This window comes from Copadichromis virginalis, linkage group LG15 (genome assembly GCF_057382275.1).
Source record: "Copadichromis virginalis isolate Kocher_CV1m ecotype Utaka linkage group LG15, C_Virginalis_male_GT1.1, whole genome shotgun sequence".
NCBI classification, from domain to species: domain Eukaryota; kingdom Metazoa; phylum Chordata; class Actinopteri; order Cichliformes; family Cichlidae; genus Copadichromis; species Copadichromis virginalis.
Window position 1 is genome coordinate 36,484,145 of NC_140632.1, and position 26,223 is coordinate 36,510,367.

At 41.8% G+C, this 26,223-nt stretch overlaps 1 protein-coding gene across 1 annotated transcript in view; it reads right to left on the bottom strand.

The window, feature by feature from the left end:
- nr5a2 (nuclear receptor subfamily 5, group A, member 2) overlaps positions 1-26,223 on the bottom strand; it is a 69,727-nt gene that overhangs the window by 33,056 nt on the left and 10,448 nt on the right. The window contains exon 4 of the mRNA XM_085433188.1: positions 19,010-19,719. Within this exon, the coding sequence (XP_085289314.1) occupies positions 19,010-19,719 (710 nt within the window). The remainder of the gene's footprint in view (positions 1-19,009; positions 19,720-26,223) is intronic.

Genomic DNA, 26,223 nt, shown 5'->3' on the forward strand with positions numbered 1-26,223 from the left:
TGAAACGTTTCATGTCTCCCACTTCTCTTTCATCAGTTTGGCAATGCTGCTCTGACTTTTTCTAGCATTTTTGACAGCATCACAGGGTCTGTCTCTCTCCCGCCTCCTTCCTATATACATCTATTTTTGCGGTTCCACTCTGGTAGTCACTCAAGTGCAAGGGAAATGCCTTCATTAAAACCATCAGAAAGCAAGTAAGACGCTCAAAAGAGGGTGTTTTCTATATTGTGCCCTAATCCAATTCTCTTTATCTCCCCAACCTCAGGATGTTGGAAGTGTGTGTGTGTGCGTGTGTGTACGAATGATTACATGTAAGGCCCAGGCTCTTCAAAGGACTCCACTGTATGTCACTGGTGCTGGCAAGTATCGGGATACTCATCAAAGGCCTGTCCTCACTCTGCCCGCCTGGAAGCTCTTCTCTGACAAGAGTCCTGGGTCATCAAAGGGGGGCAATGGGAGGCTAGACTGGGGCAGGGGACACCCGCTTGGAAGAGGGGGACTGGTGACAGATAGACAGGCGTGTGGGCGGACCAGGGGTACGGGGTTCAGTTCACTGACCTTTTAAGTTCCAGTGACACGAGTCGTTTCCCTGACAAGCTCTTCCTTTGCTCTGTCAAATGAGCAACAGTCACGGTGCCTGATCTTACCAACACTGCTGCCTGTTCGCTCAGATAAAATGAACTTTCTGACACGACATCGACAACCAATTTGTCTTGTGTTTTACACGAGGGCAAAAGGGCCGAATATTATCTCTGTGCAAAGAAAACGCAGTCAGAAAAAAAAAAAAAAACTGGACGACTGCCAGCGGCTGATTATAAACATTGCCTAGTTTAATGTATTCACACCTTCGTATGGCGCTGCAAAGTTCAAATGAGCAGTTTGTGTGCTCCAAAAGAGCAATAAAGCAGATTTATATAGTGGTTTAATTCCTGTCTCACCACATAGTCATGGAGTATTTAGATAAGGCTTCTAATTGCCAACCGTTTCCAGCAATGATGACGCATAGTAGGAAAAAAAAGCTGTTGTTTTTCCTTGATTCTTCTTCTTTATCCCTTCCTCATTTCACCAAGACATAAAAACACTTGCTGCTAGGCTGATGTTCTTTACTGAAATTGGTTGCTTCCTCGAACACTGTAAATATAGATATTGACGTCAAGATAACTGGCACGATGATTTCCTTAAATACATAAAGGCAGCTAGCACGAGTTACAGCCAGGTCATTCAGTGCTAACAGATGAAAAAGGAAACATTGTTTGATTAATAAGTCAAATTGATGTGAACACATTTTGGTAAGTGTGCGTAGCAACGGTGCTACACAAGAAGTTCAAAGTTGAACACATTCTGCAAAATGAATTTTTCTAAACAGAAAAGTTGAAAAAATGTAATACTGCTGGTGAGGCACTGTGAAGAGGAAGGAGAGAAGTATTTTTCAGGTAATAATGGAATTCTCTTTGAGATTTTAATTTCCACTAGCATCAGACTCAAGGTAATAAAATCTGATAATTACAGGCTGGTGAATGGACACAGCAGCAAATACTTTTCATAGCACATGAAAATACTCCACATGCTCACTGTAAGCCTAACCAAAACCACCACAGACGAACAACAGGAAGGTCTTGTTCTTGAAATTCTTACCAAATGCCAAAACCACGCTCTGAAATTGGTCAGATGGTGATTTAACGTTGCTATCATTTCGTGGCTAAAAAAAACATAAATGGATTTGAGCCATATGAACTTAGCCATACTCTATGAATTCAAGAAATAATTTAGGGCAACATGCATGAAAAAACACTTCTTCTCCTCCTTCAACTGTACGCATTTGAACAATCCCAAGTTGCCACCTGTCCTTGGATGAAGCAAAACTCATTACAGGAATTTTGCTTCTGAGCTTGGCGCTCATGCAGAAAACAAGCTCCCGAGAAATTGCTTCAAACTGGCCTCAAAATACACATTTACAGGTGCTTTTCAAGGTGTGATCTAGTTAATATTTTAATATCATCACCAATTTTTGGTTAAGAAATGAGAGAAATTCCGAGCAGGAACTTGTACTTGCAGCAGCCAGTGATGAAAAATACATATCCTCCAAGAAACCAATTTAACACCTTTATGATCGTTCAGGCGAGTGGGATCAATGCCCTGGATCAATCGCTTAGCCCATAGCTTTTGTTCAAAACCACTGGCTGAGATTAATGGGATTTTCCAGAGAGGGGGAGAGAGAGGTAGAAAAAGGAGAGCCCAGTTGAGAAGGGGGGAATGGAACTGCCAGACAGGGAATGGGAGAATGAGAAAAGACTTGGGGGAAATTGAGAAAATAAAACATAGTGATTAAGAGCAGATATTCCTTCCATTTCTAGGCAAATGTAAATTAATTGGAAATGGAGCATTCAGATGCTCGCTGACAAAAGTAATGTTTATTCATAGCCCCCTGCTAAGAGTAGAGCAATTATCATGCTGCGTCGAGTCAAAACAGGCCAATGTACGAGAATCTTTCTCCCCCTTTCTTGAGGCCGGGTTTTGGTCTAGTGCCACGAGCATTGTTAAGCTTCGTACGGTACGGTGGGCTTTAACGAGAGTACACAGCTGGATCTGATTTTAATAAGTAGTTCCATTTTTGATGTGGCTTAATGAACAGATTAATAGAATCTCCTTCTGTGGAGCCTTAATGAATGGAGAGAATCGTGGTTTTTTTTAACACAGGGGGGAGAACACACACATTCGCAGACCGTGAGTTTATTTGCCTCAAACAACTCGTACATAAACAATAGCTGTGCTTCTATCTTTCCTCTATCTCTGTTGGACAAGAATCAATGCTGTCTCGGAGTACTACAGGTGAGATTTGAAGCTGACATCAATGCCTGCGCGTCTCTAGCAGCCATTCTTTGGTGCAGTCCTGTCTTGGCATCTGTTCGCCTTGAGCCAAACAGGCCGCGTATTCACCTGGGAATGGGCATTAATTTACCTAGAACCGTGCCTGTTGTTCTCAGAGTGTGGCAAACACTTAATTACGCCGAGCTTGACGGTGTACCGAAGCTCGCTTCCAGTTTAGCTCGTTGATTAAATTGAGGAGCGACGTGTTTTTGGTGTTTTTCTTTTTGTGATTTGGACAAATTAGCCAGCAATGTATCAGGAATCATAAAATGGTTTATATTTGTTTTACTTTTAGAGCACACACAACCCTGATGACCTGAGATAAAACCTCACTATCAACCTGTTTATTTCTTTATTGCCATTATAACATCTTAACAAAGACCAAGCTACAATAAAGGCACAAAAAAAAAAAATATCAGGTCACCATTTGATACCATCTAGGCAGCGTCTTGTTTTAGGTCAAACGAAATAGCACATGCCTACTGAATCCTGCTGCAAATCATTTTTGACATCCTTAACTTGCCCAAGCCACAAATAGAGTTATATCCATCAGGAAAAACAACAGAGTGAGTGACAAAATCCCCTGGATGTTCCAACAATGGTATGTGAACTGGTGGGAAGGCCGAGACGGATGGACAGTGTTCACGATCCAGATGACGTCCCCCTTTCTGTTCATGCTGCAGAGTGAGAATAGAGGACCCGTATTCGCTCGTCTCACTTTAACAACGTCAGCTTATGCTTATCGTGGCCCTCCAGTCCATGTTCGGCCTCGATCCTTCGGCTGGCACAGTGATAAGAATGCTGGGAAAATGAGCAGGTGGCAGGTGCTGCTGCTAGTCAAGCGGGAGGGGGCTACACAGAGAGCAGAGGAATGATAATACTGGTGGTAATGCACCCAGTGAAACTAAATTTGTCAAACAGCAGACAAGCTTAAGGAATAAAGCAACCAGAGTCAATTATTTCCTACTCGGATATGTATTTGTTGCTTTTGAACTGATGCTTTAAGTCCCTTTACAGCTGCAGACACGTAACTGAATGGCTTGAACAGCAAATAAATGAAAACATTTAGCCAACTATATACAAAATGCTTGTTGTTACACTCTCAACTTCACTGCAGCTGTGTCTATTAAACCTTAGGTTGACACAAAAGTTCAGCACAAAGGTTCACTTGGCCTGGTTGTGCTATATAAGGTATCCAAGCCAGAGTGTCACCTTTATCTATATTTTACTATTTTATTATGAGAATGCTCCTTCGTCCAGCTTTGAGCTGCCCTGCGACAGTATGTGACACTATATACTGTATATATATACATCGCACGAATGCCCATCAGCATGTCTATAGCACCTGCTTGTTGTATGCATCTATCTTTAATCCAGCAGATCAGGTAATGGAGAATGCCGATGGGTTTATCTCCAACTGAGCACACAGAAATCCTAGACTGTTATTATGTCTCTTAAGAGCCATTGAGATGCCACAGGCCATCTGTGAGCTCAGAAAATATCACACAAGATGCAGCAGGCCTTGCATCTTTCTTTCACTCCAAAATGAAAGCGCTTCTGGTGGAAAAGAGGTTCTTTATTATATCAGCTTGTGATGCGTGCTTTAAAATTGTACATGCTCTATTCATTTGTTTTGCAATCAGTCGAGCACAGTATTTCTAGTCTCACCATAATATAAATTCACTCACTGCAAGTAGATGTAAAGGTTTTTCAAGAGAAGTGTAGAAAGTAGAAAGTGCAAATCTTCTTTCCTCCAAGATACTATTCAGTGCTTAGTCCTCAGCAGTGCAGAAAAAACAAGCCGTTTCTTTTCGAAGTATTTTTCTTGTAATGCCTTGTAATTATCTACCTACCTAGATGCTTTGAATGAGCATTTGTGTGTCGCTGCATATGCACTTACTGTGTGTTGGACTGAGAGCGAGACTGAGAGGTTTGTGTGAGTGGATGTATGCTGTCCTCTGTGTGTGTGTGTCAGAAAGAATTCTTTGTGTTTCAGCGTGCGTGTGCCCCAATGTCTGATCGATATTGCTGAGGCACTGTGATTGATTGGTTCCCACGGTGACCGCATTAACGGACTCCGGAGGCCGACCTCTGACCTCTACAATACCGCACATTCGATTGGCAGTGCTCTTTCCCTCTTCCCAGCTTCGCATCGTTTCGTCTCTACACATTATGGCATTTGTTTTCTTGTCCAGGTCCCGCATTGAAAAAACCCCCCAGCAAAACAAAAACCGAGACAGTGATTGGGCACGGACTCTTTCCCGCCCTGCTCTTGCTCACCCTGTCTTCTTCCATTCCGCTCCGAGTACATGTGTCCTGAGCCTTGTTGAGCTGAGAGGAAACAAGACACGGGCCTGACGAAGCCGTGCACGCTTGCCTGGGCTTTACCTCAACACACACTGATGCCACTAATACAGGAAACCACTGTAAACAGTGTAACAGTGTGCTTAATAAATATGTAATTAATATATTATTAACATAAAAAAGATGCTTTTAACAGCAGAAACTTGATACAACAACTGCGCACGCAGGCTAGGAGAAGTGTGGCACTACATGCTAGAGAAAGAAAAAAACAAAGCATGTCTGCGGGTCTGGGTGCTGCAATGGGAAGATTGTCTTGTTTTCTCAAGGTCGCTGATGATGGCAACAAACACTCCTCTCTGTCTGATATCAGCGCAGGGATTTGAGGATGAACCAAGCACGCCCAAACTTTCCTATTCTGTTTTTACTTGATGCATAAGCATATGAAAGATGGAAAAATCGATAAGGCAAGAGGAACAGACCAGTGAGAGGCCAGACCTGAATTTCAATAGATATCTTTTCATGCATGCAGTGTTTATTGTTGTCTGAAACAACTAGACTGTTTACTAGACATGCATAAAAAAGTCTTGTAGGTAATGTCAGCCATTTTTATTTTATAAGTATATAAATAATGACTGAAAAAAGTTGTATTTTAATCTTGCACGAGGTTCAAAAACAGGGAGCTGCAATAAATTTTATTCCGAGAGAGTGTGAGACATGTAGGTAGTTAATGAGAAAGAAATGTATGTACTGTTGCTTAATTTCTGAGGAAAGTTAATCCATGAGCGCATGACTTCGAGGCACTATTGTTTCCAAGGTACCTTAGAAATAGATAACTTAGCCCCACCCCAGCCTGCGTGCACACACAAACACATACACACAGACTTGCACAGACACACGTATGCAAGAAATCTCAGGGCTTAGAGCTAAGAAGCTATCAACTAATTATCAAAAACACAGAGAAGCCCTGATCAATTATTCACATGAACATTAGACCGCTAATACACATGCAGCCCAGGGAATGGCATCTCCCAAAAGTAACCCTTCCTTTTACACTCAAACGCACACACACACACACACACACACGCACACGCACACGCACACACACACACACACACACACACACACACACACACACACACACACACACACACACACAGGCACAAACACTTGGATGCAATCACGTTAAGACCTACATAGTTGCAAATGGGTGCCAATAATATCCATACCTACATGAATATTTCTGCCTTCCTGCTTCTCCACTCTCCCACCCCACCTCCTCCATCAAATGCAGTGAGAAAATGCATGCAATAACAAAGTCAAACGAGTAACGCCAGTAGACTCTCTATAAGGTTCCTGGCTGGGAGGCACTGACCACAGAAATCCTATTGATCCATCAGCAACCCCCCAACCCCTCGTAGATTCTTCAAGCACACACAAATACACACCCCGAGCTTAATCTACAAGGCGATTCCAAGGCATTAAGCCCCAGCCATTGGATTTTCACGCTGTGCAATCATTATTTGAGCTAATGCTGCAATTTATGACTAGGTGTTTGTGTGCTGGGTGTGAAAGGCATGTGGAGGGGATGCATGGTACGCTGGGGAGTAAAAGACTGCGAATATATGCAAGTATGGATTTGACTTTGTTGTGATTGTGGGCTGGCTAAAATTGTGGCTTTGGATTTGGTTTAGTGAAAGGTTATGACAGTCAGATGTAAATGAGAAAGATGGTTTAGGCACAGGAATCAACAAACAAGTCACAAAGTAAAGGAAAAATCCTTTACCTTTTACCCATAAGTGAAGACATCCTTCGGTCTCGTTATGCTGTGGAGGAGGGTGGGGGGTAGCGTGGATTTGGCTCGATTTAGCCCCCTCAGAGCTAAGTGTCATCGCAAATCAATGACAGAATGACAAAGCCCTCATCTATAGGGCCTTAGGGGTCAGTTAATAGTTTGATGAGTATGAATATTATGTAAATCATAAGCTATGAATTTTCTAGTCACCTGATCTCATCTGCTCTGGTGGATTTGAGAGCAGGTTAGACTGCCCCCTCCACCAGCATCAAAATCAAAGAGCAAAATACAGGAATATCTTTTGGAAGAATAGCATCCCGTTTAGAGAGTACCAGAGACCTGTCGAATCAATGCAAACGCATACTGAAGTTGCTCTGTTGAAAAGTGGTGACCCTTTACATACAAAGTAAAAACCTCTCTGCGTATGTGTAAGTGTGCCCTGGTGTAACTGTTTGTGTGTGCGTGTGTGCGACTTCGATTGACAGACGCTGGAAAATTTGCCAATAATCCTTGTCTGGATGTCTGGATGTTAAGAGGAAAGGAAGACACGCAAAAGAGGAGCCAAAGAAGACAGGAGGCTGAAGCTTTCACCCTTTTGTATTATTCAGAACAGCAGAGACATTCTTCTTTAACTTGCTCGTTCTTCCTCTCCCACACGCAGACAGACATATACCCACAGACACACACATATGCAATATACCTTAACCCAGCATAGAAGACCAGAGCTGTTTTAAAATGCACAGACTGACGCTGTGATGCTTTCTGTCTGAGAGGGTGGGAGACACATATTCCCATTAGTGTGTGACGCGCTGGGGGAGGATGGGGGTTTTTTCCCCCTTGTTTTGTTTTTTCCTTGGGGGGTTGTAATGGGGTGGTGGATTTTTAAGAAAACAGCTGTGAATCCACATTTAAATGTGGCGCAGCTCCAGAGATCACTGGGATCAGAGCCCTTGATGCACAAATTAAATATCTGAATTGCTTAATTGAGCCTTTCCAGAGCTCTTGTGATATGTAAACCGCCGAACTCAGAGGAAGACGAGGTATCAGAACCGCAGTGCCGCAGAACAGATGGGGCCCTGCTTCTCCCTGAAGTGCATCTCCAGGCCTTCTCTGACAGAAACTGCCACGAATGCATCTGGATTTGGAAAAAGATATCTCTGTATAGCATGGCTGCTGCGGGCCTGGTGGTGCGGCTGCTCATGATGGGAAGTGCAGTGCAACATGTGGCGTGTAAAGCATTTCCCTGAGGGAAGGTGAGACTATGGCTTGCCACCTGAAAACCTTGCATTTTTTTCAGCTTCACTGGTAAATTTCTAGAGGTTTAATGACGTTGTCGACACCTCTCCCAACAAGTCCCCTTTCGGCATATTTGGTTTATTGCTCGTCATTGTTTCAGCTTTGCCCGAAAAGCCTTTTTTTAATCCCCTTCTGAGAGGGCGCAATCCGAAAAGAACGCAGGGCCTGTAATGGCTATTATTAGTGCCATGCCTTTATTTCACATGTATGGAATCGTTTATCCGTGGCTCGTGCCAGGTTCGCACTTATGGCTTTTGGGGAGAACAGAGAAAGAGACTGACAGATTGTGAGGTGAGCAAGAGGTAATGGTGTGAGAGTCATAAAAAAGTCCTGGTCTAGTGCAAAAGAAATAAGAAAAGCAAGAGCAAAAACCGGCAAAGAAAAGAGCGGCTAAAGTAGGAATAGGGAACAGGTGCTTTTGTCCTACTTTGGCGGGAGGGCTCGGGCCGTTTTCTCGGCTGGGTCGCTGGCTGGCGTGCAGCCTCGTTGAAATTTCTCGCCCGTTGTCATAACACAGCCACAGTGTCTAGTGTTACTCCGACGAACTGCACACATCAGTCATCGGTGTACAAATTCAATCACCGTTGAATATAAATACCGCTCGAGTCTTTAAGTGTAAAACTAGCCAGCAAGCTGTTGACTGTGGTCCACCACTGTCTTATCTATTGTCTCCTGGACCCCCCAGGCCCCGAAGCTTCCCCACTCCCTGTCTAGAATAGATGAGCCATAAATAAGCATCAAAAATAGACCTAGGGGCACAACTGTTGACAGCTTTGTGACGAAAGCAGCAGACACGGACCCAACTTGTAGGCAGGCTGGATTACACGCAGATAATAAAGGCCACGTAAAATGGGCACATAGGAACCAAAGGGCACTCTGTGTGTATATTGCTTGGTTATTTATTTTTATCTTACCTAAAAGCTAGGTGTGTGTTCTGGTAAATGTGTGAAAGACAATCAAGTCATTGTCTAAAGAAGTTACTCACACTTAGATACCTGACATATAAATATCTCCTTCTATCACTGTAGTAGGTGGAGTTTTCCAACATAAAGAACATATGTAATGTAACATGCTTAAACTGTATGCACTGAATTTAAATCAGGTAGATAATTGTTGAGTTATAATTATGTAAATCTGATATATGTTATTCAGCTACTCCAGCAATGAATATTGGATTTTACTTTGTTTATAATATAAATAGATGAAGTAATCAAAAACTGTGCTTTGGTTCTGGCGAGCGCAAGAGAGGAAGATGAATTGGCTGACATGTTTGCATACTTTTGAATGGTGAATTTAGTTTAGAGGTTGGGGGGTTAGCTTAAGGTTGCAGCAGCCACACCTCAGCCCCTGTGACCTCCAGGAAACCCTATAGCAGGGAAGTATTTAGAAGCAAAATGCCAGGACTTGTCTCTGTATATTTCCCAGTCGTCTGACAACATAGTGCCACCCTGTGCGTCTGCAAATCACAATGGGCTGCATTTTTTTTATTTATCTTTTGGCTTTCAGTGTTTCTAATGGGAAGCTGGGGTGGGGTGGAAAGGTTTCTGGATAAAAGGCAGATTTAACATGGCTCATAATTAGAAGCACAGCAGCATATGTGTGTGTGTGTGTGTGGAGGGGGGTGGGGGTGGAAGGAGCGAGAAAGTTGCTTTGTACTTTGGAGTGTGTAAAATGTTTACACTCCCTTGAGTTGATTTGTTAGCAGCCCAGCCAGCTAAATCAAGTTCCAATATCCACTTTGTTTACCCAATTTCTTTGTCTTTTATTCCCACTTCCTTTCCCTTCTATCTATATCTGCCCGTCTCTCCCGGCTGATTTGACTGACTGTTGCCAACTTGCGAAAGAACAACAGTGTTAGTTCGGGGGCCACAGAGGCTAACAGCACAGCCCAGTCACCTGCGCCACCGTCTTAACAAGCAGCATGACCTGCCAATAAAAAAGGCTTTTACCCTGATCATTCTCAAACAAGACTTAAACACAACCTGCTCTTTCTCCTGCCGGATGCCCAAAGTGCTCACAAATGCGAATCAGCCCGTGTTAACTTGCTTGAAAATGAAAAACTACGAGAGGAGGTGGAGGCAATTTTTTTATTTTATTCAATTTTTTTGCTTTTCTTTGCTGCTAAATGAGCAGTGGGTTGAAGACGAGAGGGGGGAAAACGGCAAAAGGCCGAGACAGACAGAAGTTTACAAAAGCAAAAAAACAAATCTCTTTTACAGGTTTAGTTGGGTGGTGAATATCCAGTGATGTCCATCTGTCAACAACTGAATGTCTCATCAGTGCTCTCGCATGCCGAGTTCCAATTTCGGTTAAGAGTCGAAACAGTGGGAAAAAAGAAAGGTCCTTGTGAGAGAAAGAAGTGGCGCAAGGAAGAGATAATGCTGAGGACAGTTGAGTCTATCATTGCTCAGAGCTCTGTAAACTTGTACTTCATGACAGCCTTTCATCCCTCATCAAAGCAACAAGTAGATGAGCAGACTTTGCACATGCTTAAAACGACCCAACCCCCGTCGTCTCCTTAAAGCTGCCGCTCCTTTGGGACAGGTGACCTTAAATCTTCTCTTTTAACAAGTTTCCTGTTCTTCCTTCCGGCCTCCCGCCATCCCCCCGGGATGGACCTATGGGACCCGTCCAGTATTTGAAATGGCTGTATTTTGAAGCTCAGTCTGACTATCAGGGGAAGTGAAGAGGACATTGGAAATTTTACTTTCTGTCAAATCGGTGGTTGCTTGCAGTCAAAGCAGCCTAAGTTGTATAGGCTGTTCAAAAATTCAGACTGCTATGTTAGGAAATAAATATTGGTTTAGAAGAAAATTATTATTTTTTATTTATTTGTGCTGTTCTCTGAGGCAAATACAATATTTTACATGCATTTCCATGTTTCACTTGCACGTGGGACCTGTGAGAATAGCATTTCACAGCTTCCGTATCTTGCAGCGGGACACTTCAGTGTAAGGCTCATATTCAGGACGTCCAAACTGGAGCCTTCTAGCTAAAGAACTGCCTCAGTCATATATGATTTATGGTTTTTTGACTGCCCATACACTGTCTTTAAAACAGATCCAAAAAAATCGACTTTTCCCATTTTGTATTGCAAAAAAAAAAAATCAGGAGGGCCTTTTTACACTATTTATGAAAAAGACAGAGTGATGTCTGCATGATGGTCAATAATTTATGAATGAAAAGAGGCCTTTGTGAACCTACACCAACCTCTCCCTCCTATAAGTATCCCCCGAACTGCTGCTGCTCCTACTCAGTACTGCTGATCAAAGAGATATTGTTACAACTAAAATAGCAACTTAAAAAAACACACAGGCGGCCGTAAGACCTGCCGGCAGCCAGGGAGACACATAACAGCAGAAGGGAGACGGTGAGAGAGAGAAGGAAGGAAAGAAAGAAAGACCGAACATGTAATAGACAAGTAAACAGGGACAAATAGCTAAAATAAGTGAGGCTGGTCGTCTGCCGACTTCAACAAAAAAAGTCTGTGCAGAATCAAAGGGGTGTGTGTGTGTCTGTCACAGGGGGGACAATACTGTACATGCATTTGTGTGTGTTTTAGGGTGGGTTGCGCACACGTGTGTGCGTGTATGTCATCTATCACTGGACAAATGCTGGACTGTGGGGGGTGTTGGTGGGGGATCGGGGGGGGTGAGGGTGGGTGGAGGGGTTGTCGGCCAGAATGCTGCTGCTCCTCAAATGAAATAATATATCTTTGAAAGCCTACGCCCCGCGCCAGGCCCAGGCCCCATATATCAAGCCCAAGAGCGTCTGGTGGATCTGCTCCAGGCCCATTAACCTTCCACCTGTTCCCTCCTTACACCCCGCACCCTACCCCACCAACCTACCGGTTCTCTTTTCACCCTCCCCTGTTGTCCTTCACTGTGCCCCCTCTTTTCCTCTTCCTCCTCCTCCTCTTGCCCTTGGTTGTTACCTCTCACAGTCCCTTGTTCATCTTCCCATGTACCCCCTCCCCTCCTCCTTATTTTCTTCTTTCTGTCCTTCTCTAGCGACCCTTTATTATCTTCTTGTAATATTTTCTTAATTTCTCATCTTATGTCTCTATTATTTTCCTTTGGTCAACTTTTTTGAACCCCTTCTTTCTTTCTCTTACTATTTCTATAACTAATTTAAACATCCCGTGTGCCATCTTTCCCCACACTTGGCAACATCCCTCTCACTGTCCTTTTCTATAGCTTCTTCCTTTTATCCCCTGTAAAGTAAGGGTGCCGTGGTATGTGTGTGTGTTTCCAGGGTGCGGCACAACCTGCAAAATAATTCAAATTCAATGGAGCAGGGACACAGTTACAAATCTCTGCCAAACGCATGTGTCCGCCAACCCCATCACGCTTGCAGTTTGTCAGGACTGGCGGTGTTGAGAGAGGAGGTTGTTGCATGGTGGGGTAAGGGGTGGAGGGGGTTGACCTCTGTGACAAGACAGACATTGCAGCCTGAGGCTCCGGATCTCTGCGTGTGTGTGTGTGGATGGTGGTATAGATATACCACTTCCCAGGGTTCACAGATCACGCCTAAAACGACTTATTAATTTCCACTCAGTTATGGGGTGTGAAGAAAAAAAAAAGAAAAGGTGCAATCACCGGTCAACGCAGTGCAGGGGCAATATACCCCCTCCTATTACACACACACAAACACACTTAAACACACACAGAAACGTGCACATGCACCTTGAAAATAAAAGCTGCTTCTGAATAGATTATAGAAAAACGAGGTGGGGGAGTAGACTACATGTGTGCAGAGGGGAGAGAACCAAGACTGCAGGAAAAAAAAGACCATCCAGTCTGAACTTGTAAATATAATTTTACCAAAGTAAATTAATGTAATATTTATGGATGTAGATGGGAAAGAGGTCGAGGAGGGGGCTGAAATTATGCACCGGGGCAGAGCGGGGGCACATCAGAGGATCTTACATTATTCACTCAGGTAAATCTATTAGTGGAGAATATTCAGGTGTGAGATGTGAACATCAGCTCCCCTCTTGTCCCACCCGAGGGATCTGTCATCTGGTGTGATTGACTGACACGCAGCAGCTGAGAGGAGTCGATTAAAATGGAGGAGAAGAGTAAGCGCTGTAAATAATTCTACAGCTTAAAACTACTTGTCTAATTTGTTAGACTGCTGCACATTTCTGCAGATTTTTGTGTGTTCATGAAACCTTATGAAATGTATTTATTTATAGGAATCAATAAACTAAACTGGAAGTAAAATTGAAGTACAAAATAACACAACACAGTGCTAATTTGGTATCTTAGTGGACTGGTCTGTTATGATAACAACACTTTATTATAAAGCTCTTAAAATTTAAGTTATGATTTGTATTCAATTTGGGCTTATTAAATTGTTTGCATTCCTGCCTATATTTAAAAGAAAGCTGACATAAAGATGCGAGGTATGACCTGCAACTCTCCTCTCCTCCTTTTTCCCTCCTTCTCTCCTCCACCCGCTCCTCTTTGTTATTCCCTCTCCTTCCCTTCCCTCTCCCCCCACTCTCTTCTCGCATTCCTCGTCTACCCATCTCTTCTCTCATCTCCCCTCTTTGTTTCACCTCTGTTCTCCTCGCCTGTCCTTTCCTCTCCCCCGCCATCTGTTTATCCAATATGGCCGTCCCATCTCAGCTGGGAGCTTTCCCAGGGAACGAGACTTCTAATACAGTTCCTCCTCAACATAATGGGCCTCAGTTCTGCTTTTGCCATTGCCGCTACATGCAGAGCAGAGCAAAACAGAAAAACGAGAGAGAGAGAGAAACAGAGAGGCATAAAAACCTAAATGGATCTCCTCCAAACAACTGTCGCTGGACAACTAATAGAAACAGTAATGCCACATTTAAAAAATGTCACGGGTGTTTTAACTCTGTGCCATTTTTTTCAGGTGGGTGGACTGAGTATACATATATAGTTACACAGGTTTGGGTATTTGAATTATCTTTTAAAATGCTACGTCACTTTCAGCAGATAATTGAAGTAACATGCAGTTCTTGCTCACCTTATATGAGACATTTGAGATTTGAAAAAAAAATAGTGCAAATGTCTTTGAAGCTGGGATCTAAAATGTATCTAATGGCTAATAATGTGGAAAAAGAAATGCACCCCCGCCAGTGAGGCAAAATTTCATAGCAATAGTACAGTAATAATTTGGAAATGGTAGTTCACATTGCACATTACATCATGGATTATCATATTGTTGCCCCATTTATATTCACTTTAGTCTAGTGTTACTCACAGTTACTACTATGTTATTACAGAGTTGTACCACATTTTCTTTACTGTGCTATTGCTAAAGAGTAGTAGCTTTACGGCACTACTTTACCTATGAGCCTTTGTCTGACAGGGTGCTTCCTTTTAGTACATTAACTTCTGTATGCCGTGTGTTGACAAGGCACGCAAAAGCGCTTGTTGTCCCACCACCGAACACACATGTTTTTATTAAAGGGTGTAGAGAGGAAAGAGGGTGGGGTAGCTGTGGTGAAAAGGGAGTACAGTTAGGAAGGTAAGATATAAACATATGAATCATCAATAGTCCCTATCGCCCTGCTAAATTCTCCTTCCCATTGTGTTTGTGGTGGGAGTCAGGCTAGCCATCTTTAAGCTGGAACAATGGAGGAGAGGGTAGCACCAGACCACCGTGGTATGAGTCACCCTCACACACACACACGAACACACACACACATACACACACACACACACACACAAAGTCCAACTACTCATGCAAACACTTGTATTCCAATTTTCAGTAAAAACAGGAACAGAGTGTTTGTTTGTTTGTTTTTTTAATGGCTGTCTTCACCAGTTTTACAAAAACACATGACATCGTCTTTTTAGTCAAAGTGTTTAAATGTTGTCAAGGAGCAACTTAAACTATTTGATCCTTTTAAAAGTCTGATATTTTACCTCACGTGTGTACTTTAAAAGCATTTGTAAGACAAACCTTTACTTCTGTTACAAATTCATCTCTTTCAAGGGCGGTTTGATTTATGACAATTTCTTGTTTTTTTTTTTTTTCTGCAGCTTGTTTGGTGAATCACTTTGCTTTACTTGCACTTTCATTTTTGTGTTCTTGCTCTGTCTTGTTTTCAGTAGCCCTTTTTTCATTATTATTATAGTGGACATTGATTTATATTCCTGTGTAAAGCAAACTTTAGTTGACAAATTTCTAAATATCATGGGAGGTTACTGTTTTACATGAAATGCTTTCATGAAGTTGTTTGTTGGGAGGTTTTGTGTTGTATTTCCATCATTCTCCTTCATCTAGATTTGCTTCAGTGAGAGAATTCCTAGAAAGCCCTTCTGAAAAGTGTGCTTGCTAATACTTTAACTATGGGGGTTCATTGATTTGTTCTTTATAGGGGTTACCATCACGTGTAGTACAGCTGTGAAATCCAGTACCACCAAAAAGCAATCTTTTTGCAAAAAGCCTGTAGCTCCCTTTATGAGCATAATAAAGATTTTTTTCTTTTCTTTACCATGCACAAATGTATCGGAGCAGGCAGTGGGGTTCATGGCAGGACAGGGGATGAGAAGGTTGGGGAGGGATATCACAGCATCCGCCCAGTGCCAGCAAATGTCTCTGAACGACAAACGCATTGTCAAACACCCATCCCCCCAGAGCGAACAAACTCTGGGATACACTACATTTAAGTGTGGAACACAGTGGATTAAGCATGGTTTGTGTATACTTTTGTATACACAAATAAATCCCTTTTTTACCTTATTTACCCTTTGGAAAATAAGACAAATGTATAGTCAGTGGCTTTCTGCAAAAAGAGCAAAAACTAATCTTTCAATGAAAAATCATTAAAACCATTAACTGCATCTTTTGTTGGCAAACGCAGGATCAAGTTCTGATATAAATAACAGAACACGAATCACGAATCCACCTGTTTTCAACTCACGTAAAATTCTATAAAACTCCGAACCCTGCCAAAGCATTCCCTCATCATGCCACTTTTTTTAAAACTGATTTTAAAACCAGTGCACCAGACCTGCCTCGATCTAATTGTCAATGTGTTAAACCAATCAGAACTGAAGTAGTGAAGTAGGTTGGCGGAGAGAGCCCACCCCAACTTCTCAGATCCAAGGTGTAAGAAATGTTCCTCACGTCATGCCTCATTCCCAGAAGTAAAGAGAGGGAGGGCGAGAGGTAGTGCGCCGCACTGGAAAAGAATAGGGAGTGCTCTTTAGAAGGTCCCCTTAATGACTAAATATTTATGAGTCTCGTGACCGAGGCCAACTTATGGAAACTAAATCTTTAAACACTTTTTTGGCAGATGCCTCCCACACACCCTTCCAGCTTGGCTCTATGACCAGAGAAATTCTTTTGTTCTTACAGAGCTAATAATAGTGAAAGGGGCTGTGCTTTATGGGTGAGTGGTGTCCGTGTCTTAATGTGGATATCTTTGTGTGTGTGTGTGTGAAAGCGTATTTATAACTTCCTACAGTGCCACACTACTGCAGTGACAAACTTTTAATTCCACTCAGCTTCCTCTCTTTCTGGTCTCAGGCTCAACCTCATGTCTTAAAGTCAGATTTAATAGTTAGAGGAGCTGATGAAGGATTTATACATGTCTTATCAAATCAGCAATCAGTATGAAACACTACAACGTGCACCATTAGCTGTACCAACACAGACACACATATAGTCAAAAGGAAACAAAGATTTGTTTACAAGGAGATAAAGGTGGAGAACAAAGGTCGTGGGTGGGTTTTTCTGCTTAATTTGCACAGTAAAAATATGTAAAGGATGGCACCATGCATTGACACACAATTATTAAGCTCATATGGCTGAAAAACACAAAGCAAATACTTTGTAGATTTTAAAATGCGTTCAATAGCAGCATCAGACAATCCAGAGTGAGCTGATCAGTTTGGCTAGCCCGTGTTTTGCATATTCTCCCCAGCATTAATCTTTCTTCACCAGTCCTCCCTGTAGCTGTTAATTAGAAACAAGCGAGGAGACGAGGACTGTGGGAAAATCTGTCAGTGCCGCAGCTAGCACATTATTTGTCAGGCCCTCTTGTGCTTCAGATGACCCTTCAAAAATAGGGGAAGTGGGGTAAGTTCAATTATCTCTCTTACTTGAGTGAAACGTGGTCCCACCTCCCCAAAAAACACTGGGTCTTGTGCAACACAAGCAGGAGATTATTTTTTGTAACCGTTTGGGGTAGAGCAAGAGGTTTCTCCTGCATAGAGCCCGGGTCATTTTCTACCTTTGTAACAGGCACTCGGCTCAATTACTATCAAGCTTCTGTAATATGGGTAGTCATTAGGCAAACATAATGACAGCCCATTCAGCAGCAAATCAGGGAGTGACAAACACAAGTGGGTGAGATAATTGAATTAGGATGAGAGTGAGAAAAATAGAGATGCTTCACAATGGAGCAAAAATGATCATTCAAAGTTAATTGGCAAGCCACACACAATTATTAGCTGTGGCCACACCCTACAAAGGTCCTTTGTGTGTCTGTGTGTGTGTGCTATGCATTTGAGGTAAATGCAAATACAGATCTCAAAAATGTCAATAGTGGGGACACGGCGTGTGCTAAATGTCAACATGTGTTTTTCAAGGACTCTTATCTGTGCTGTAATTGGCTCTGTTTTTAATATTGCATTTTTTTCATTTGTTATTTTCCCCTTTGAAAACAAAATAATATTAAATATTTGGAGGGGATTTTGCAACAGGCCCTGGCCCATGAATATGCAGCTGAGCCTTCGGCGATGCGGTGTGAAACAAACAGAAAAAGAATCAGACAAGGGGAAGAAAAACAGGTGAGGCACAGACTAATCAAATGCCTTTCATGTCGCTCTGAACATTAACCTTCATTCAGAGCAAATAAAGTGCAAGTGTGCAAACACACACCAGAAAATCTCCCTTGTGCTCTGTGATGAATAGGAGAAAGAATGATCACGTGTTACAGTGAAGCATTTGTGGATGGTATCCAGTGGTCAGTTGTAATTGTGATCTGGACAAAGGATACAATGTTGCCATTTTACTAGGCTTGTCAGATTACATAAACCTTAAAAAGCTGGGTTAGGAGGAGCAGAGTCTTAGGTTTAACTGTTATTTAATTAGAACTCAGTTTAAAAAATTTTTAAAACGCAAAAGACTTTTTTATTTTTGCTTTTATAGTCATAGTATCGCATGTCATCACACAGCGCATGTCTGTGTAGATCTGAGAAGTATTTAAAAGGGATGGTATTCTGTTCACATAAAACCCTCAGACTAGGGCCTTGTTAATATGAAATGTGCCTGAAGCTCACAGTCAAAGTTTTCAAAACCCATAGCAAAAATGTGTCATGCACGGGGTAAATACAACTGGCTGCTGAATTTTGATCAGGCAATGGGACACGCAGCAGTGGCAGCAATGGACAGACCTGCCACTGCCCCCCACAGCCTTGTGCACTCAGTGTTAGCGTGCTCCGTGGCATTAAAAGGGAGATTAAAGGTCTGCTGAAGATAAAGGATTAAGCACATGTTTGTGAACTGGGTAAAGTATTGTCAATTATGAATGGCAACATGGTGAAAGATTTAGCAGTGGAAAGAAATGCAGGATAATTTATTAAAGGCATGAAGACTTACTGCAGATGGAATTAAAGCTTAAACAGTATGCTGTCATAACTGATCAAAATGATGGGCCAAACTATGAAAACCAGTGTTGGCTAATAATTCAATTTATGTAGAGTAAACAGCTTCTCACATTCAAATGTAAACATATTTTAAAGACTTGTGCGCACATACCTTGAGTTCTCGGAAGAAAATGCTGCTGCGTGCCCACTCCACGATGGAGAAGAGTGTTTGGTCGGCCATCTTGCACATCAGGCCAAAGGTATTGAGCTTCTCGTGTTTGCCCCGGCTCGCCTGCTCCTGCTGTAGATAGGCTAGGATCTTGGCCTGAACCTGCGGCTCATCTGGCTCACATTTAAGCAACTCTACAATCAGGTGTGGGAAGCTGGGTGGTGAGCCCGACTGGTAGGCGTCAACGTAGGCATAGCCCATGATGGATTCTGGTGAGCTGGTGTATGGGTCTGGGTACTCAGACTTGATGGTGCGAGTGCCCTGGAAGTGTCCGTAGGCTGCCTGGTAGCCCTGCAGGCTGCCGGCATGTGGTGGCATTGCCATGCTTACTGGCGAAGTGACAAATGGGCTGCGGTCGTAGTCTGTTGGGGGAAGGGCTGTGCCGTGGTGGTGGTGGTGGTGGTGGTGGTGACTGGTGTGGTGGCCAGCGTGGTGGCTCAGTGGAAGGCCCTTGGAGGCTGCAGAGTGGATGTTCTGGATGGCTGAAGAGATAGTGAGGTCAGTGGGTACGGCCTGCATCACCTGGCTCATGGCCTCAATCTTTAGGCCGTTGGCTCGAATCAGCGCCTTCTTTTGCTGCTTGAGGGCTCGGTCACGTTTGTACATTGGGCCGAACTTGTTGCGACCGCCCCGCATGCGATCCGCTCGCACAGCTGACGGGCAGAGAGATGAAAAAGAAGACAAAAAAGGAACATACAGTCAGCTGCATTTAAAGTTCACAGTTATAGTTCTTAAAGAGGTTTCATAGAATAAGCAGTTAGTATATGCAATCCTAAATATTTTTCACATGTTCATCCAAAAGTTATTTCATCCAGAATGATGAATCCATTCAACAAAGAGATTCATAATCCAAAGAGACAATAGTCTGCTAAAGATTACATGCCTGATAACCTCACATGTGCTTGTAAGTAGAAAAAGCCTTTAGAGTACCGTTCCAGACTGTAAAAGTAATTATGATGTTTGGATATGAACTTTTCATATGTAACTTGTATGTAGGGCAAAAGTTTTCCTGTGGTGATTGCACTTGACATTTACCCATTGACTCTTAAACCCCACAGAGCTCACAGATAGCAATGTTACTCATTGACTAGAAACTCTATGAAACACTGCAGAATTATCGCTGTGCAGCTGGCTGTCTCGGTCTGCCATACAGAAACTATTCACCTCAACAGCTAGATGTGGGTATAATCTCACAGGATACGCCAGCTCTCTTTCCAAAATACATGTTTTAAAAATGTATCTGAATATGAAGTTCCAAAAACCATTAAAATACCACGGTCAATTACCAGAATCTTTTTTCTTTTTAACAAAACTCCCACAAAAAAACAAAAGCTTAAAAGCCTGACAATAAGTACATTGTGTCTCTTTATTCTGGTGAAACAAACATACCCATGATGCCCCCTGTCTCCCCCCTCGGTGCAGCATCCTGTGGCGAGGATCACAACGAGTCTGTGCTGTGGGTATTTATAATGAACGAACTGGGCACACAGTGGACTGCTACGAGGGCCATGTGTGATCTGTCGAACTGCTGCCATGGGGAAGCCGCTCTGCTGTCTCTCAGTTGGGGGGCGCTGGTGTTAATTATTCATACTTAATTACCTCTTACTCTGACGAGGCTCTCGTAGCCCAGTGTGCAACCAGCTAACGGACTTCTGGGACACTATGCAGCAGAAAAACACTCACTAACACCAATATTTCAGAATATCAACTTGGGTTTTATTGTAGACTTAAAGGTCTTCTTTCTTTTAAAGAATTTCACATATACAAAAAGAATATGCTAATGAATGCACATATATTTGACCTGCTCATACACACTGAGTAATCAGCTATCTTAGCCAGTCAGCCTCGATCCACTCTGACTCTCGATGTCTTGACGGATGAATGAAAGAACAGAAGAAGAAAATTGAAGAGGGGGTGTTGAGAGGGTGTGGTGGGGGATTGAAGTTCGGGGTTAAGATGGGCAGATACCCGCACAAAGGCATACATGAATAGACACACACTCACACGGACACCGAGCTGCCTTGGGAGTGATTTTAATGACCTCCGTCACGAAAAGTGCCTGTCACTGATCTGAGCGAGAGGAGCCGAAAGGCCAGACGCACACACTCACACAACCACATGCCGCTTGTGTGCATCACCGTTTCGTACACTCACACGCAGAAAACACGTGCAAACACAGAGTCCTGAACATAGAAAACATCAGACACAGAATCGCATAAAGAGACGGGGGGCACGCTAGACAGTCAACTTGGCGACTGTCATCTCGGCGACTTGATTTTACATGCAAACGTTCACACAATCATGTCTTAACACGCTTGAGGTCAACCCCATGCAGTGCCCACTCAGCCAGGCTCAGGGATTATCATGACCCTTCAAAAATTGATTATACATCAAAAGAAAAAAAAAGAAGAAGAACTCAGGAGCCATGTCAAATGTATCCATTATACATTATTTTGGAGCAACTTTAACTATTAATGATTCTCCACAACAGCGTAATTAATGAGCTGAGAAACTAATAGTTGGCCCTACTGGGAAAACAAAATTAAGCCCCGACTGCCTTTCTTGCCTGCCCACACCCAGGGACCCACATCACATCATGAATATCAGGTTTGGGGGGTGTTGGTCTTGCCACCACACACACATACACACACACTTACACACAGACTCTTTGTGTCTAATTAAACAAGGTGATTTGCATTCATGTAACACAGATTAATATACAAGGGGGAGGGAAAGGAGGGAGGAGGATGGTACATGCCTGTGTATTGGGGTAGAGGATGAATGGGTGTGAGTGAGGTGGAGAAATGTTAAAGGGTTGGATGCTGCACAGACTCAGCCTATGATGAAAAACAAATCTTATGATGCTGTAAGTTTAAAGGATGAAAAGCATGGGAAAAAAGTCACTCCGTTAAAAACTGAAATTTCCAACAGTAACTGAATTTCCTTTTAACAAAAACTTTGCAGACTGTTGCAGACTGAAACTTAAACTTATTGGCAGCGTTGTCAGGTAAGGGATGTTTGTGTTGTTTCTGATTTTAGAGGCATAGACTTGTGTAACTGAATATTACATAAGACAATGACAACCGCCTACAAAAAAGCAAGCAAGAACAAAAATACAATAACAAAAATAACAAGGTGCATGTACTGCACACGTAGCTTGATTGACAGAGGTTGACAGGAGTTGTATGGAAATGTGACAAATATTTGGGTGATATAAAGGCGGAGGCAAAAATAAAGAGAAGTGCACAAACCTGAGATTGTAAATGAAAAAGATGTGAGTAATGCAAGAGGACAATGCATATATGGAGACAAAACATTAAAAGTTCAATTTAGGTTGATTTATATTGCACCAATGCACTAATGATATTCAAGAATCACTTCAAGGGGCTTCAAGGACTCTGCAGTATTCTGTAAAAAAATCCCCTAAAAATCAAGGGAACCTCTGTAAATAAGCACTTGGAAACAGTGGGAAGGAAAATCTCCCATTTAGCAGGAAGAAACCTGTAGCAGCAACCTGAGCCTAGAGCAGCATAACTAATCACGCTGCCTCCCATTCTACTTTTAGAAATTCTAGGAACCACAAGTAACCCTGAAGTCTGAAATGCTCAATTAGAATAATATGGTACTATCAGGTTTTTAAGATTTGACGGGGCGAGACCATTTACTACTTTGAGTCTGAGGAGAAGGATTTTAATTTCAAATTTAACGAGCCAATGAAGAGAAGCAAGAGAAATATAGTCTCTTCTTCTTGTTCCTGTTCATACTATCACTGCAGCATTTTTGATTAAAAGTTTTTAAAGAGTTTTTACAACAATCTGATAATAAGGAGATAGTCCAACACCCTGAATGACATGTCTTAGTCAAAAATGATTCCATGATTTCTCACAGTGTTACTGGTGGTGAAAGTGGCCATCCAGAGTAAGTATCCGGTCAGATGCCATACTTGTAAGGATTTTTGGGACATTATTTGGGACATATATAATAACCTCAATTTTGTCTGAATTTAGGAGGAGAAAATTAAAGAGGATCCAGGTTTTATATCTTTAAAACATTCCTGTAATGTAACTTTTTGATTTTGTCATATGACTTCACAGCTAGATATAGCTGGGTATTATCTGCATAGCAATGAAAATGTTTACAGTGTTTTCTAATAATATTGCTCAACTGAAACATGTATAATGTCAAAAGTATTAGTATTAGTATTAGTATTAGTATATTAGACAGATTCAAACCATTGCACCCCAATTTATTTAATACCCACAGTGCAATCTTTGTCATTTCTGGAGTAAAATATTGTAATCAGTGGTTTGAATGCTGCACAGGACAACCACAGAGATGAGTCCACACAACTCTTAGTAGTGCGGTTACTGTGCTGTGATGAACTCTAAATCATTATTGAAACTCTTTAAATAGACCTTCCCCTGAAAATGATCAGTTAGCTATTTTATAACTGCTCCAACAGTAGTTATAAGAGGAAGGTAAGAAAATTGGTTTACAATAAGCTGAGTTAGCTGGATCAAGTATAGGATTTTTTTTATTTATACCTGTGATGAAATTCAAAGTCATTACTAGTACAAGTTAAAGGAATACTAGGTTCAACAGAGTCTGACTCTATGACAGCCTGGCTACAATGATGAAAACAAACCTGGGTTTTCCACTATCCGTGATGAACAGTAACATGTCATAGCTTTATGGAGGGCTTTTTTTTTTTTATAGAGTAACAAACTAGTTTTCTATGCCAAACGAAGGTCTTCTGAATCACTGAAATGCCATTTTCTCCCCAGCGTACGGGTTATCTGCTTTAGTATGTGCATTTGTGAGTTATAACCGGGCATCAAGAGTATGGATTTGTTGCCTCCTTTTTCAGAAGAGCCAGTATCCAGTCATGTACAATGCAACATTATTAACTAAATAATTATCCCATAAATTTTAATCATGGTTGTTAAGTTTAAGTAGCGGCTTTGCATTGTGTTGTGACATGTCACTGAAGAAGATAAAGCTTCATTAAATCTATTTTATCCATTTAAATCTATTAGACTTTACTTTAAGTCTAATCTTTGAGTTGATGTTGAGTGAACTCATTTACATTTTGAAAAAAGCCAGTTGAGTCTAATAATAAATTAGCTGCAGTGTGAGCGCTGATATTTTCAACATATAAACGAATGTTAAAATCAGCCACTATAATTATTTTACCAGAACTGAGCATCAAATCAGATTAAAAGTGAGAAATTGGAAACAATTCTAAAAGGGAGGTTTTTCAATCAATTATAACTCTGCCTAGGTCTTTGCTTTATTATTAAAATACAGTGAAAGATTGCTGCCACTCCTCCTCTTCAGCCTGTGCTACCTGCATTCTGACAGCTCATAACTCGGGGAAGCTGATTCATTTAAACAAATGTATTCATCCTTACAAGATTTAGAAGAGAGTGACCCATTGTTTAATATTCCATATTTAGTTGTTTTGCTATTTTGTACAGTTAGAATACTTCTAAGTTTCATTTTGATTTTTAATAATTAAAATATTTTTGCTGGTATTTCATTTTTTTAAGGAAGGAAAATTCCTTTTTTGTCTTCATGTACTAAGACTCAACTTTATTTTATCACTGTGTCTGAGCGAGGGGATATCCTGAGTTAGCTATGAGGCTTTGGGGCCAAAGCTAGGCTAAAAGGCTAATGCGACCTTACATTCTGAGTTCACCTTTTTTTAAATATTTGAGAGCACAAGAAATGCATAAACCCAGGCACACATCATCCATAAATTCCAAAACTGACCAAACCATCATCTCCCAAGTGTCCAATGCCCCCTGTACCTCTCAAACATGTACAAACACAAGCACATGCACACTCTGAATTTTTATAGCAAGTACAATATCTCAGCAGACACCTACACATAGCCACTAAAACTCTTGAAGACATCACACATACAGCCCTCGCTGCTTATATCCTCTGATTTATGGTTGTTTAATATACAGGAATATTAAGCGTGCGTAGGTGAGGATCCCTGTCGGCTGCCGGCATATTAATGGGTCCCGCGGAGACTTGCTGACACCCTGTTTGTCATGTCGGGGCCCCGGCCCCTGCTCTGGATGCGCCCTATCCCATGCACACACATGAATACCTATGATACCTATGCATAAGTAATGGGACAGCTCCCCGGCTTCCACTGCGGATACTAGGAGGCTGATGGAAGACAAATCAGAGCGAGGAAGATGGAGACAGGGAGGAAATAAAAAATTGGAACAAGAGGGATACAAGGAAGAATATACAAACACTCAGCCGGTGCTGCTAATTTCAGCAGAGGGGCTCTTAATAAATTTACATGTTACAGAGGACTGCAATGTAAAAAATAATTGCAGTTCAAAAACCTAATTTATATTTACTAGTTCAAAAATATTCTGTCCGCTTTAATATGTGCAGGAAACTGTCAGTAACTTGTATTACATCATTAAGCTTTGCGTTCTTTGTGTCTGTTGAAATACATCAAGACGACAACAAAACATTATGCATCTTCTCTTTCCTTACACAGTGGAACCAATGCTGATTTAAACTCTTAGTATCGCAAATACAACTGTTATGCCCTGTCTTTGATGTATTCTTGAAGGAAATATTAAGCAGTTCAGTGAAGCATATGATGCAAGGCAACTACTGTATTACTGAGCAAAAAAGAAAATTGCGCCAGTGGGAGCTGTTTGGAAAGGGCACGCTTCATCAGCTTTAGTGAATGACGTTCTAATGGATCAAATCTTTTTTCTTTTGATATCTTATTGAGTTACTACAGCTAGACATGCTATACAGCATGTGCCCGACCCATCGTCACCATGTTTGCTTGTGTGTTTTTCTTTCATTTTTTTGTTCTTTAATAGGAAAAATCCTCCAAAAATGAAAGAAAATGATGCATTGACTGAATGACCACAAAATAGACAATATTTACTGTACTTTTAATAAATGAGAAGAAGAGAAACACAGCTTAAATATTGGGGTTAAGATCACTCTCATCCAAATTAGTCTGATGGTTAATTGTTGGGATTAAATTTGGGGTTAATTTAATAATTTAAATGCAATCTCTGCAAGCGTTATTCTAACTGTAAGTTAGGCAGTGTTTGTTTCAGCAAACATCTTGAATTTGAACAAACTGGGTCAGAGGTAAATCACTTATC